The sequence below is a fragment of the Oncorhynchus masou genome, chromosome 24, assembly GCF_036934945.1.
Source record: "Oncorhynchus masou masou isolate Uvic2021 chromosome 24, UVic_Omas_1.1, whole genome shotgun sequence".
In the NCBI taxonomy this organism is placed as follows: Eukaryota; Metazoa; Chordata; class Actinopteri; order Salmoniformes; family Salmonidae; genus Oncorhynchus; species Oncorhynchus masou.
Genome location: NC_088235.1, coordinates 71,316,946 through 71,333,015, shown reverse-complemented (window position 1 = coordinate 71,333,015; position 16,070 = coordinate 71,316,946). Strand labels below are relative to the sequence as shown.

At 44.9% G+C, this 16,070-nt stretch overlaps 1 protein-coding gene across 1 annotated transcript in view; it reads right to left on the bottom strand.

Moving 5' to 3' along the window:
- LOC135511428 (obscurin-like) overlaps positions 1–16,070 on the bottom strand; it is a gene marked incomplete at its 5' end in the record, with an annotated part of 63,840 nt that overhangs the window by 45,060 nt on the left and 2,710 nt on the right. Inside the window, 13 exons of the mRNA XM_064932936.1 lie at positions 3,228–3,494; positions 3,664–3,939; positions 4,646–4,915; positions 5,069–5,338; positions 5,496–5,762; positions 5,984–6,250; positions 7,344–7,610; positions 7,876–8,145; positions 8,380–8,649; positions 8,771–9,037; positions 9,342–9,605; positions 14,049–14,309; positions 14,508–14,777. Coding sequence (XP_064789008.1) covers positions 3,228–3,494; positions 3,664–3,939; positions 4,646–4,915; positions 5,069–5,338; positions 5,496–5,762; positions 5,984–6,250; positions 7,344–7,610; positions 7,876–8,145; positions 8,380–8,649; positions 8,771–9,037; positions 9,342–9,605; positions 14,049–14,309; positions 14,508–14,777 — 3,486 coding nt within the window. The remainder of the gene's footprint in view (positions 1–3,227; positions 3,495–3,663; positions 3,940–4,645; positions 4,916–5,068; positions 5,339–5,495; positions 5,763–5,983; positions 6,251–7,343; positions 7,611–7,875; positions 8,146–8,379; positions 8,650–8,770; positions 9,038–9,341; positions 9,606–14,048; positions 14,310–14,507; positions 14,778–16,070) is intronic.

The window sequence follows — 16,070 nt, the reverse complement described above, 5'->3', positions numbered from 1 at the left end:
GATGCCACGCATAAAAAACAACACATTTTTTCCCCGATTTCTTCTAATCATAGTCGCACACCTCATGTAGGCTAGCCTATAGGCCTATATGTTTTGATAAGGTTTGTATCACAACTAAAGTGGCCAAATAACTTCTTAAAATTAAGCACATTAGTCCACTTTACAAGGGGTGTAAACCCTAACTGGCATACATAAGCAATGTGTGAGTTTCAAGTTTGGGAAAGATAACTTTCACCATAAACATTCCCCTTTATAATAAAAGCATTACATGCATAATTGAATTTGGGTCACTTTTGATAATGGTGTTTTCCGCTAATGAAACATTTCCGCTTACTGCCTACTACCATGTGCGCATTGCTGCGCTTATAAATGTGAAGAAATAGCCTAATAGTTTATCAACATTTTAAGCTGAACGTTCTGATCTGTTGCATCAGCCACATTGCGTAAAAAAAAGGGTTTTGATGCTAGTGGTTGTATTAATTTGGGATCTATTGCACCCCACAACTGTCCCAGACAATGTTTGGAATATTTATTTCTCACACAGAATAGGTTGACTTTTTTACTATGGGGGATAGTAGATTGACATAGGCTAGTGCTTTTGCTGTTCGTTAGGCCTACTCATCTTGTTGGCTGACGAAAAGTAAATATGGACAGTTCTTCCAATATCTTCAAAACGCACCTCGGAATTGGATAAGGGCGCGCGCAGTTGAGTCCCCGATGTGTCTGTCTTCACTTGTAGCCTGTGAGAAAGACCGGATCACTTGATGGAGAGCCATGTGAGTGAGAGGTGATTCGGAGCCTCAGCACTCAGGGAGAGAGGTACAACGGCCACTGGCACAAAAGGCATGGATTTTATTACGGTGCAGTACGGCACACAAAGGGGATGCTGCCGTTAAATTCTAGGCATTATCAAGTGCTTGTCAAATTGTGAATAAGTGACTGATGTAGTGTGTAAAGCCTGCGCAAAAAAAAACAAAGCAGAGCTCATGCCTTTCAAGCAACTTTTTTCAAATTATCATTAGAGTCGCATAAAAATCTAAATATATATAGCCCAACGTTTGTAGAACAACTAAAGTTACATTAATAAGTCTAAATTAAGCATATAGGAATACCGCTCAACACAGAACAGCCATATTTGCTCACTCCCTCAAATTGTTTGGAGAAAATATCCTTTCTATTTTATTCAGCTTTGTTCAACTGTATTATTCATACTATAAAATAATGCCAAGGAATTCTAAGCAAATCTTGTCTGCTAAATGAACAAATGTCGCCCACAGCCATTTGGTATAACCAGATCAGGACCTAACATAAGGACAACTCAGAGAATGCTATTCTGTTCTTCTGAAATAGACTACATATCTCTTCATATCATGCTTCTTTAGACCTGTCTAAAATAAAAAAAATGTATTTATTGTGAAGGTGTAGGCTATATTACATGGATCTATTAGACTTTTTAAAAATGTAGATTTTTATGTATTCCTTTATTTAACTAGATGCTCCAAAGGTCTGCTTCGGGGGCTTGTGGGCTATGTGCAGAAGCCAGGAGATGCTACATGTGTTGATGTTAATTAGCGGTCAATTACCGTGAGACCGACAATTATTTGCATGACAATCACCAGCTAATGGCATTTCATAACCGCCACAGCCCTGGGTATGCCTACTTATTGCAGGTTGTGTGCCCCAGACATACGATTACTAGGCAGCCTCTTTGGATCACTGAAAAGCTTAAGCAGGAGGATAACGACCATAGCGATCCATTTTCTGCACACTTCACGACTTACACACAGACAGCAACCACAAAAAGACTCACAGTAACACTGATCTGAGGATTTGTTTTCTGCGCACAGTGGTTTCAAGAAACTTCGATTGCAGTAATCCCAGTCATTAATGTCCTGTAAAGGATTAAATCATATAGAGCATTCTGGTCCTTGAACTTGCCTGATAACGTTCATATTCAAGGACTCTGATCTATTAACCCTTTACAGGACAATAAGCAGGTAACCAAACAGTTACAAGTAAGGGACAAAGCTCTTTCAGTGCTGAGTACTTAAATCATGGGTACACGGGAAGATATAGAACTGTCAAACACGCCCTCCTCTCCCTTCCTATATTAGCCCTTGACGACAATAGAACTCCCTGTTCCGGGGATGTAGGACGACGGTCCTATGTCAGAATGGTTCAGATAATAACTACAGAACGCAGCCAACATCAGTGTGAGCTTTGGTTGCGAACTTTGAACTCTTATTCACTACAGAAGTGATACCTCCTAGCCGTTGAGATAGCAACAGCCGCTGCAAACGAGGGTTAGGAAGGAACAGACAGAGTATATCACCGTCTATCACACAATGACGTTACTACAACGTATCCAATTGACCACCAGAGACATTCTTCAATGGACAAAGGACTTGATTTGGCAACACGGCCTTCCATCTACCACCAACCTACCGAAGCGCAGCTCAGAGTAAATATTTATTGCATTTTCCTTTTCCAAATGGGCGGTAATTTAGAATGCATAAGATACTGTATTTACGATAGTACAGCTTCTTCCCTTTGTTCCTCAGTCTTCCCGCTCCTTCACTCAACCCAGCCCCTTTTCTTTTGTGTAACAAGCTGTCATATCTGTTCTGCCCGCTAGGGACTTTTTCCTTTATGACGTAATTTGTAATCAAGTTATGATTTAATTATGTGTATGTGTAATTCTGTGTGATTAGTTAGGTATTTAGTAAATAAATAATTAAACCCAATTTTGTATTACTGATTCAAATTGTTAGCCAGGGTTCGTGCAGATTTCAGATGAGACTGAAGTAAGATGACGATTGATATTGACTGCTATTGATGTAAAATATTACTAGGACTTTAAGAATTTATTCGGAAGATAACAGCTCTATAAATATTATTTCGTTGTGCCCGACTCTCAAGTTAATTACATTTACATGATTAGCTCAATCAGGTGATATTAATTGCGGAGAAATTATTTTATAGAATAGCATGTCATATCACTTAATCCGGCATAGCCAAAGACATGACAGAACTGTATGTAATTTAACCTCTCTTGTTTATCACACTGGACTGAAGATTCCCCTGGATGTGCAGTACCACAAATGCACGCAGGAATTTGTATTTCATCATAATGAATTCATGGTTAATCAAATATCTAGCCATGTTCACAGACCACACATTAAAAGAAAAATGTCTGAGAGTGCAATCATAGGTTTGGTCTGACTCACCCGTCACGGTCAGTTCAGCAGTTGACTTTGCATCTCGACTCTTACAGGTGTATTTCCCAGCATCCCTCTCCTCCACGTTATGGATGAGCAGTTTAGTGATGCGTCCCTCCTGCCTCATCTCATATTTGTCTCCAGACTTCAGGAGGACTCTTCCCCTCCTCCAGTCCACTGGGTCACCAGGCTTGGAGAGCTCACACCAGAACTCCCCACTGTCTCCCTCTTTGATCACCACATTCTGGACCTCTTGTGTGAACATTACAGGGAGAGCTGTGGAAACATTAACATTGGTTCATATTGTATGAGCGCAAGAAGTACAAATAGAAACTAACTATTTTTATGGTCTCAAAGCGGGAGTCACTCAACCCTTCCACCTCTAACCTAAAGAAGTAAATTAGCTTATTTAGTAGGAAAAGCATTGATATCAAATGTTTCTTACCCTGCACTTTAACTTCAGCGGTGGTCTTCTGGTCTCCAGTGACACAGCTGTACTTCCCTACGTCCTCCGGTTGCACATTGGTAATGGTCATCTCAGCTATTTTCCCCTCCAGTTTCATCTGGTACTTTCCTCCAGACAGGTCTTGGGACAGTTCTGTCTCCCCCCTCCACCACTCCACTGAGACCCCAGCCTTAGACAGCTCACAGTGCAGGGTTATGCTGCCCTCCTCTGGGGCCTCCTGGTTCTTCAGACCCACTTTGAAGGTGGCAGGTACAGCTTGGGGAAAAAACAATTTCATCATAGAGTGAACATTGAATGTACTGAAAGCTAGAACAGCCATTGAATGAACCCTACACTATAGCTAAGGGCTCTGGTTAAGTTGGCGGATACGACGTCGGCGGACGGGGAGGATTCAGACATAACCCATGCAAAAAACAGATATTGTCACACCCTGGCCATAGTTTACTTTGTATGTTTCTATGTTTTGGTTGGTCAGGGTGTGATCTGAGTGGGCATTCTATGTTGGATGTCTTGTTTGTCTATTTCTGTGTTTGGCCTGATATGGTTCTCAATTAGGGGCAGGTGTTAGTCATTGTCTCTGATTGGGAACCATCTTTAGGTAGCCTGGCTTTCACTGTGTGTTTGTGGGTGATTGTTCCTGTCTCTGTGTTTTGCACCAGATAGGGCTGTTTAGGTTTTCGCACGTTTGTTATTTTGTTAGTTTATAGTGTATAGTTTCTTTATTATAATAAAATGAATAACAACCACACTGCATTTTGGTCCGCTCCTCCTTCTACAGACGAAAGCCGTGACAGATACCTCTAGCTTAAAGAGACAGACTCTTACGGGGATTTTGTATTATTATGCTAATTAGATGTGCGCAGGGGGCGCAGACATCGACTCCAGTTTAACCAAGTTTATGTGCCATTAACACCAGTGACAGTTGTTTCATTAGAGCACAGAGCATTCCCCTCCCCCCTACCAATGACTTTGACAGTGGCCTTGGTCTTCTTGTCTCGACACACACAGCTGTAGACTCCACTGTCCTCTGGCAGAGCCTCCCTGATGAGGAGTTCCAGTGCTGAGTCTGTCTGCTTGATCTGGTATTTGTCTCCATTCTGCAGTATCCTCTCTCCTCCCAATCTCCACTCCACTGGCACCCCTGCTTTAGACAGCTCACAGTGCAGCGAGATGGTGTTCCCTTCCTCAGTCTGCAGGTTCCTCAGCTTTTGCTTGAAAGTGATGGGAATTGCTGGAAGACACCATGGCAATGAGAGACATGGAATGCCTCCTATTCACTTAAAGGACTGTGATTTCATGCTGATGCACTGCATACAATTTTGTTCACATCAGATATGAATTCAATGTGAATTTAAATATTTTCTCAGTTGTCTCAAACCCTTACCTGTGACTGTAACACCGGCTGTGGTTTCCACATTGCCACAAACACAGGTGTAGATATTGCTGTCTTCAAGTTTGGCATCTATTATCTTCAGTTCATTCACCAACTCTCTCTGTCTTATCTGAAACCTCTCTCCGTTGTTCAGCAGCTCCTCTCCTCCCCTCATCCATTCTACAGGGACTCCGGGTTTAGAGAGCTCACAGTGTAACACCAAATTGTTCCCCTCTTCGACATGCACGTTCCTCAGCTTTTGTTTGAAGGTAACAGGCAGGGCTGAAGAAACATGAAGAAAGAAAATATGAGAATAGTACAAACATTTTTATTTATTTTTTTAAATTGCCTTAAATTGCCGAAATGTCCATTTATAAAATGTAACTTCAGGAAAGATTAGCTCTACATAAGAACATAATAAGGCTGAGAAACTTCCTACCGCTGATTTTGACGGTGGCTGTGGTCTTTTGGTCTGCACACTCACAGCTGTAGACTCCACTGTCTTCAGGCACAGCTTTCCATATCTGAACCTCCGATATGGTCTCTCTCTTCCTTATCTGAAACTTCACTCCATTCTTTAACAGCTCCTCCCCTTTCCTCCACTCCACAGGGACTCCTGGTTTAGAAAGCTCACAGCGCAACGTTAAACTGTTGCCCTCCTCGGCCTGAACATTTTTCAACTGTTGTGTGAAGGAGACGGGGATGGCTGGGGAGTAAATAGCCATATTTTAGTATTAACCACCAACCGGCATGAAAATTGAATGACAATGGAAAATGTCTATGAAAAATAGTTCCATTAATCTTCAGATAGATTGGGTTTAATTTGTGGGTGTGATAATGCAACATTGCAAAGTTATTGATTATTTATTTTTTTACTCCATATGATGCATCCTGGAAATTGAAATGAAAAGCAAGGATGGCTTTTACCGTGGACTGTGAGGCTGGCTGTGGTTCTGTGGTCTCGGCACTGACAGGTGTAATCTCCTGAGTCCTGAGGCTTCGGGCCAGTGATGGTCAAAGAGATGAAGGACCTCTTCTGCTTCATCAGGTACCTCTCTCCAGCTCTGAGGGTCTCCAAGCCCCTCCTCCAGTGGAACGCAACCCCCGGCAGGGAGAACTCACAGGAAAGGGTCACATCCTCCCCCTCCTTTACCTCCATGCTCTGCAGCGGCTGGGTGAACTCAGCTGGAATGGCTGGAATAGAAAGAAGGACAGCATCTCCCAATGAGTAATACTGTACATTGCACTTTGACAAGAATACTCTAGGGGGTGCTGTAAAGCAAACAGGTAAAGAAGTAATCCTGTTTTGTCTTTTGAAATAATTGTTATCATATTTGGCTATGACCACTATCCCATACATTACTACTTTACATGTGATGCCAAATGCACAGTAAGAAGGACAACAACATGATAAAATGAAGGAATAAAGGTCCTGGTCTCACCTTTTACAGTGACGACAGCCTTGGTGCTGACCGACCCAGCGCTGCACTCGTACACCCCAGCATCGCTGTTACTGACCTCCCTGATGGTCAGCCTGGCCTCGTTACCTGAGCGACTGACGTGGTACCTCGAGGAAATCCACATTAGGCAGTCATCTTTGTACCACAGGATGTGGCATGGCTTAGAGGTGGTACACGCCAGCACCAAACCGCCTCCCTCAATGGCCTCACAGTCCTCCAATGCTTTGGTGATGGTGGGACGTCTCTCTTTACCACGGGAAGGGTAGATTACATAGACAACATGTCAAATACATACGCTCTGGACAAAAATGATTGACACATCATTTACATGTTGTGAATAGTTGTTGTAATAGTACAGTGTGTTAATAGATGTTCATTAAACAGAACAACTTTACGCTGACATTACCTCTAACAAGCAACGAGGCGTAGGACCTCTTGTCGCCTGCTTCAAAGGAGATGGTGCCTGAGTCTTTACGAGCCAGTTGTTTGAACGTGAGGCTGTGGTAACCCCCCGGGATCACTTGGATCTCATTCAGCTCATTGGTGTACAGTAAGGTCTCATCCAGGTACCACTTGACCCCAACATAATCGCTGGGACAGATACGACACCTGAACATCACCGTGTCATTCTCCAGACACTCAACATCCTCCAGCTCGTCCATGATCAACACCTTCTGACCTGCAGAGATCCCACACACAGGGATTTAACATGAAACGCGCAAGCTGTATAGAATGGGTATACTCAAAATGCCTGCCATTCCACCTATCACTGAATGCTGACTTGAATGGGAAAGAGCGTTCTATTCGTTCTATTTCTATGGCCTTACCATGCACGGTCAGTAGCGCCCGGCTCTGCATGGTGCCAACATCGCAGGTGTACACGTCGGTGTCAACCTTCTCCAGGCAGCTGATGGTGAGGTAGAGGACCACGCCCTTCTGCTTCATCACATACTTCCTGCCCGCCCGGAGCTCTGCCATGCCCTTCAGCCAGGTCACCCGCTTGGCCGGCAGTCTCGTCTCGCACTCCAGCATCACCTTGCTCTTCTCCTCGGCCCGTGTGTCCCGCAGCTCCCGAGCAAATGTGTGCTGCAGCTCTGCAGGGGTGGGAGGGGTTAAATGCACTTCCTGTGTGCTACACCCGAGCAGGTGTGTGGAGCGACAACATGGTACAAAAGCAGTACAAAAACTGTCCAGAACATTTTAAAAGAAGTCGTTCAAGTCAATGTCGAGTCCTGAGTCTTGAGGCTTTGAGTCAAAGTTTAGTCACAATTAATCTAATGTGCATGTGACACAAATCCACAACTTTGCTAAACAGCACTACACTGTTACAGAAATAATGTAGTACCACCCAGTACTTGCCTCTGACCTCCAGCTTGGCCCGGGTGGCAATGCCGTCAGCCTCACAGCAGTACTCCCCAGAGTCTCTGATGCAGGTGTTCGTGATAACCAGCCGTACCAGGTGGTCCTCCACACTGATCTCGTACTTGGGGGGGCTGTGCCTGATCTGATGGCCATTCTTCAGCCAGCGGATGAAGGCCTCAGGCTTGGTGATCTCACAGCTCAGCTCAGCGTTCTCCCCTGGGGTGGCTTTAACGCTCATCATGTCCCTGAACACATGCACGGGCTTCTCTACAGGAGTAGGGTTACATATTACATCAGATTTTCTCTAGGGACACATATGTTTACAGCAGGCACATAGGAGGCACATCAGAGACATATGTCGCTATAGGTTCTCTTTAGAAACAAACACACATTATAGAGTAATTCATATTACTTGAGGGCAATACTCTTTTTGCTTTTCGAGAGATTAGGTCATGACTGGCTATGATGACACCCAGCTTCGTATACATTTCAGACACTCACCTTTGACAAACAGCATGGTCCTGCAGCTGAGGTCTTTGACAAAGAAGATTACGTCCCCGGCTTCAGTCACAGTTGCGTCTCTGATGGTCATCTTGTATTTGCGACCCTTGTTTACGATCTGGATGCGGCTGTTGCTGATCACAAGTTGACCGTTCAAGGTCCAGGAGGGCTCGTCGATGACATCGTGAGAGAGGATGCACTCGAAACTGCAGCTCTCGCCCTCCAGAACAGAGACGGTCTTCATACGCTGGGCGATGGTGATGTGAAGGTCTGTGGGGGGAGATTTCAGTGTGATCAGATGGACAATTGATTGACGATCAGATGGATCAGATCGATTTCTGGTCCAATTATTTCTGAACCAGACCTCACTGATGATCTGGACCATACATACCATGTACAGTGACTTTGGCCTTGGTCTGGCTGGTGCCCAAGTCACAGCTGTAGTGGCCTGCATCATCCTTACTCAGACTATGGATGATGAGCGTTAAGGACTTCCCAAACATGAGAAGCTCATATTTGTCACTGCTGTCCAGGACCGTACCATCCTTCCTCCAGACGGGGGTTGCCATTTCCTTAGAGGTCTCACACTGCAGACACACCTTCCCCTCCTCCTCCCCTGACATGTCTTCTAGAGACCTGAGGAACACTGCTGGCTTTTCTGGAGGAGACAAAAACAGTACGAACACATTAGCTACTGATCTAATCCAAATCTCTTACGTTCTTCCATGCATCAGTAGCTGATAGATATCTTGCTCATTCAGAGTTACTTAAGGAGATAATTTTAATCATCTTCAGATCTCAGAAATGCCAAGTCTACTATATTTGCTTCATTTTCCAATTAGATCTCCAGATTGGGGAGAAACAAACTCTATACTGACTAGGAACATACAACCACTAGAATTACATTAGTTTCTCAATTACTCTTGCAGTGGCAGCTCACAAGTGAAAAGTGACAACTGTACCTTTGACCTTGAGGGAGGTGGACTCAGTGAGAAGGCCAGCCTTGAAGGTCACCCTGCTCTCCTGTGGGCGGAGATTTTTGATGGTGAGGCTGTGAATGGTGCCCATGTTCTGAATCCTGGTAACAGTGTTGGCGATGAGGTGGTTGTCGTTCAGAAGCCACTGCACATTGGCTACCACGTAGTTGAGTTCACATGTGAATGTGGCGTTGCTATCCTCTTCCACCTTCACGTGCTCCAGGTGCCTTACGATCTTCAGCCTTCGCACTGAAAAAAAGTATATATAGTTCATATCCATGGTGTAAGGGGTTTCTTGTCTTTAATATCTAACTTTTATACAAGGGGTGGGTCTAATCCTGAATGCTGATTAGTTATAACCGCATTTCAGCCAGAGTCTTTTCCACAAGTTACCACCGGCTAAATCTCTGATGTTTAAATGTCTATTTACTCTGTTCCATCTGACTGCGCAATCCACTGTCTCATCAGCCCAGCCAGGCAATTTATAAACTTGATCTCCACTATAAAAAGCATCTAGACATTATCTCGCATTTCCTTTAGACTAACATTTTGGTTTTCAACAGCGGAGAATAGTTTAAACCTTACTGTCTGTCTCTCCGACATCTGCAACATTGTCTTATTATTCAAATTCGATCTCCAGTTGTCGCATAGTAATGAACGAATCTCGAGTCGGGATGAGACAGACAGGCAGGCAGATTTTCTCAGCCAGTCGAAATCATGAATCAGCATAATTTCTATGGATACATACAAAGAAATATCAATAGAAAACAGGTCAAATGAAAGAAAGTGCAGCTAATTTGCAGTATTTCCAGCTTCAGTTTGAAGTGATTGTTGTAGCTGTGTTGTTGGCTAGCTCCTTTGAACAACAAAACCAGGCAAGAGAGCACATTATTTATGCCAGGTGAAATCACACATCATTAGCTCATTGTATTGGATCTATCCAAATAAATGTCACTAGAAAACAGCTTAACCAAATGAAAATGTAGCTACTTTGTTGTTATTCAGTCTGCACTGTTTGATGTGACTGTAATTTAGCCGTAGTTGGCTAGTTAGCAAGCAAGGGATAAGAACGTTGCCAGCCAGTATGGCAATAGAACATTTCGACCAAATGACTGGGTCGCATCCATAGATACAGAACAAAAATACTTAATGACTGGGTCGCGTCTCTGGCAACCGAACGAATAGAATGAACGACCAGCCGGCTTGGGTAGCAACCAAAGATTTGTGTCGTGACAATGTCTTGTGGAAGGAGGAAATAGTATGAATAAATTCATTGAAGTAAAGTTTTTAATGAAAATATGTAAATCATTATTTGAATATGTTGGTAACCCGTTGTATAAAAGGAACACCTATGTGAGAATGCTATTCACTGACTACAGCTCAGCGTTCAACACCATAGTGTCCTCAAAGCTAAGGACACTGGGAATAAAAACCTCCCTCTGCAACTGGATCCTGAACTTCCTGATTGGCCACCGCCAGGTAGTATTTATTTATATGTTTTATTTAACCTTTATTTAACTAGACAAGGCAGTTAAGAACAAATTCTTATTTACAATGACAGCCTACACCGTCCAAACCCAGACTATGCTGGTCCAAATGTGCGCTGCCCTATGGGACGCCCTACAGCCAGATGTGATTCAGCCTGGATTTTAACCAGGGACTGTAGTGAAGCCTCTTGCACTGAGAAGCAGTGCCTTAGAACGCTGCGCCACTCGGGAGGTAATGGTAGGTAACGACACATCTGCCATGCTGATCCTCAACACGGGGGCCCCTCAGGGGTGTGTGCTCAGTCCAATACTGTACTCCCTGTTCACTCATGACTGCATGGCCAGGCACGACTCCAACACCATCATTACGTTTGCAGATGATACAACAGTGTCACTGACAACGATGAGACAGCCTATATTGAGGAGGTCAGAGACCTGGCCGTATGGTGCCAGGACAACAACCTTTCCCTCAACGTGATCAAAACAAAGGAGATGATTGTGAACTACAGGAAAAGGAGGACTGAGCACACCCCTATTCTCATTGACAAGGCTATAATGGAGCAGGTTGAGAGCTTCAAGTTCCTTGGTGCCCACATCACCAACAAACTAACATATCCCAAACACACTAAGACAGTTGTGAATAGGGCACAACAAAACCTATTCCCCCTCAGGAGATTCAGCATGGGTCCTCAGATCCTCAAAAGATTCTACAGGTGCACCATTGAGAGCATACTGGTTGTATCACTGCCTGGTATGGCAACTGCTCGGCCTCCGACTGCAAGGCACTACAGAGGGTAGTTTTACTTTTAGACTCAGACAAAACAGAGATGCCAGTTCTAGGTCCCAAGAAACAAAGTGATATTTTGTTGGATCTGACAATTAATCTTGATGGTTGTACAGCCATCTCGAATAAAACTGAAGGACCTCAGCATTACTCTGGACTCTGATCTCTCTTTTGACGAACATATCAAGACTGTTTCAAGGACAGCTGTTAACTATCTACGTAACATCACAAAAATCTGAAACTTTTTGTCCAAAAATGAGGCAGGAAAATGTATCCGTGCATTTGACACTTCTAGATTAGACTATTGGAATGCTCTACTTTCCTCCTACCTGGATAAAGCACTAAATAAACTTCAGTTAGTGCTAAACACGGCTGCCAGAATCTTGACTAGAACCAAAAATGTGATCATATTACTCCAGTGCTAGCCTCTCTACGCTGGCTTCCTGTTAAGGCTATGGCTGATTTCAAGGTTTTTACAGCTAACCTACAAAGCATTACATGGGCTTGCTCCTATCTATCTTTCCGATTTGGTCCTGCCATATATACCTACACGTACGCTATGGTCACAAGATGCAGGTCTCCTTATTGTCCCTAGAATTTCTAAGCAAACAGCTGGAGGCAGGGCTTTCTCTTATAGAGCTCCATTTTTATGGAATGGTCTGCCTAACCATGTAAGAGACGTAGACTCGGTCTCGACCTTTAAGTCTTTATTGAAGACTCATCTGTTCAGTGGGTCCTGTCCGTGTTGGCGCCCCCCTCGGGTTTGTGCTATGGGGGAGATCTTCGTGGACTATACTCGGCCTTGTCTCAGGGTAGTAAGTTGGTGGTTGAAGATATCCCTCTAGTGGTGTGGTGCCTGTGCTTGTGGCAAAGTGGGTGGTGTTATATCTGCCTGGTTGACCATGTCCAGGGGGTATCGTGGACGGGGCCAGTGTCTCCCTACCCCTCCTGTCTCAGCCTCCATATTTATGCTGCAATGGATTATGTGTTAGGGGGTGAGGGTCAGTCTATTATATCTGGAGTATTTCTCCTGTCTTTTCTGTGTGAATTTAAGTATGCTCCCTCTAATTCTCTTTCTCTTTTTTCCTCTCTCTCTCGCTTTCTCTTGGAGGACCCGAGCCCTAGGACCATGCCTCAGGACTACCTGGCCTGATGACTCATTGCTGTCCCCAGTCCACCTGGTCATGCTGCTGCTCCAGTTTCAACTGTTTTGCCTGCGGCTATGAAACCCTGACCTGTTCACCGGACGTGCTACCTTGTCCCGGAACTGCTGTTTTCTACTCTCTCTCTCTACCACACCTGCTGTCTCTAACTCGAAATAATTGGCTATGAAAGGCCAACTGACATTTACTCCTGAGGTGCTGACCTGTTGCACCCTCTACAACCATTGTGATTGTTATTATTTGACCCTGCTGGTCATCTGTGAACGTTTCAACATTTTAGCCATGTACTGTTATAATCTCCACCCGGCACAGCCAGAAGAGGACTGGGCCCCCCACAGAGCCTGGTTCTTCTCTAGGTTTCTTCCTAGGTTCCTGCCTTTCAAGGGAATTTTTCCTAGCCACTGTGCTTCTACATCTGCATTGCATGCTGTTTGGGGTTTTAGGCTGGGTTTCTGGATAGCACTTTTGTGACATTGGCTGATGTAAAAAAGGGCTTTATAAATACATTTAATTGATTGATTGTGCGTATGGCCCAGTACATCCTGGGCCAAGCTTCCTGCCATCCAGGACCTCTATACCAGGCGGTATCAGAGGAAGGCCATAAAATTGTCAAAGACTCCAGCCACCCTAGTCATAGACTGCTCTCTCTGCAAACTGCACGGCAAGCGGTACCGGAACGCCAAGTCTAGGTCTAAAAGGCTGTTTAACAGCTTCTACCCCCAAGCCATACGGCCCCTGAACAGTTAATCAAAGGGCCCGCTAATATGCTGCAGCTACTCTCTGTTTATTATCTATGCATAGTTATTTTATTGGTGCTGTTTAATTGTGTTACTCTATTTCTTATTTACATCATTTTACTTATTTTTCTTAACTTCTTAAAGCATTGTTGGTTAAGGGCTCGTAAGTAAAGATTTCACTGTAAGGTTGTTGTATTCGGCACGTGACAAATAACATTTTATTTGATAATGTCTTCAAAGCCGGTGTTTGGAGGATATATTGACACGGTTTGCCGGCCCTCGACTTCGTCTCTGGCGTAACCACACCCATGCCAATGTATCCTCCAAACACCAGCTTATCTGGCATTATCACTGAAGCTGCACAGTATAGACGAAGCAGTGTAGATGACAATTTATACAAAGAGTTTCACTTCATCAAGCTTGAAGCTGATTTCCATGATCAACCATCTGAACGTTGAAGCTTTGTCCCTGAAAAATATTTGTTGTTCTCTTTAATACTGTATGATCAACAGCATCCTCACCATCGACCTTGGCTGTACTCTTTGACCCTCCAGCCATGCAGCTGTACTGGCCAGTGTCGGTCTCCTTGAGGCCCTGGATGGTCAGCTCTGCCTGGTTCTTCTCGGTCCTCATGCTGTACTTGCTGGATGTCTGCAGGGCAGTGCGGCCCCTGTACCAGCGCACCACCCTGGGGGAGGGGGCAAACTGACACCTCAGTGTGACCGAGCTGTTCTCTTTAGCCTCCACGTCTGGCATGGGCTGGACCACTTTCAGAGGGCGCTCTGGAAAGGTACAGGGATGGATAATGATATAATACTGTATCTTAGTCTGTTTAAGGGATTAAAAAGCAAAGCAACGGGAAACACTTGCAACGGGAAACACCTCTCACAATATAGTACTCTACCCTAGTGCCTGGAGGGTCATTGTCAACAGTAAGCAGGGCATCGTTCCAACTTCCACTTGGTGACAATCAACCTTACCCTTCACGGTGAGCTGTGCGGTGGAGCGGCTCTTCCCGGCATTGAACTGCACAGGGCCGGTCATAGAGCTGTCCGTGCTGATGAAGCAGAGGGTGTGCAGTGTCCCCTGCCGGTCTATGCTCAGTTCAGGCCCGTCCATCAGGACCTCTCCGTCCAGGGTCCACTTTGGGGGCCTCCCTGCCCTCAGGCTGGTCTCCACCTGGAACAGGGCCTCCCTGGGCTCAGTCACCTCCACAGACCTTAGCCCCTGCACTATGCTGATCGCCTGCTCTGCATGCACAGGGAGCACACATTGGATCAGCATCATCACTTAGAGCTACTTCAAAGGAAAGTGTACACCCAGGAAGTGAATAATGTAGATAGTTGGGTTATCAGTGTGAACATACACTACATGGCCAAAAGTGTGTGGACACCTACTCGTCAAACATCTTATTCCAAAATCATGGGCATTAATATGGAGTTGGTCCCCCCTTTGCTGCTATAACAGCCTCCACTCTTCTGGGAAGGCTTTCCATTAGATGTTGGAACATTGCTGCAGGGACTTGCTTCCATTCAGCCACAAGAGCATTGGTGTTGGGAGATTAGGCCTGCTTCGCAGCCGGCGTTCCAATTCATCCCAAAAGTGTTGGGGTTGAGGTCAGGGCTCTGTGCATGTCAGTCAAGTTCTTTCACCCCAATGTCGACAAATCATTTCTGTATGGACCTCGCTTTGTGCACAGAGGCATTGTCATGCTGAAACAGGAAAGGGACTTCCCCAAACTGTTGCCACAAAGTTGGAAGCACAGACTTGTCTAGAATTTACCGTTAATATTTCCCTTCAATGGAAATAAGGGGTTTAGCCCAAACCATGAAAAGCAGACCCAGACCATTATTCCTCCTCCACCAAACTTTATAGTTGGCACTATGCATTCGGACAGGTAGCGTTCTCCTGGCATCTGCCAAACCCAGGTTCGTCCATCGGATTGCTAGATGGAGAAGCGTGATTCATCACTCTAGGGAATGCATTTCCACTACTCCAGAGTCCAATGGCAGCGAGCTTTACACCACCCCAGCCGATGCTTGGCATTGTGCATGGTGATCTTAGGCTTGTGTGCAGCTGCTCAGCCATGGAAACCCATTTCATGAAGCTCCCGATGAACAGTTCTTGTGCAGACGATGCTTCCAGTGGCAATTTGGAACTTGGTAGTGAGTGTTGCAAATGAAGACAGATGATTTCTACGTGCTAAGCGCTTCAGCACTCGTCGGTCCCATTCTGTGAGCTTGTGTGACCTACCACTTCGTGACTGAGCCTAGATGTTTCCACTTCACAATAACAGCACCTACAGTTAACCGGGGCAGCTCTAGCAGGGCTGAAATTTGACAAACTGACTTGTTGGAAAGGTGGCATCCTATGGCGGTGCCACGTTAAAAGTCACTGAGCTCTTCTGTACTGCCAATGTTTGTCTATGGAGATTGCATGGCTGTCTGCTCGATTTTGTACACTTGTCAGCAACGGGTGTGGTTGAAATAGCCAAATCCACTAATGAAGGGGTGTTCACATACTTTTAGCCATGTAGTATGTTT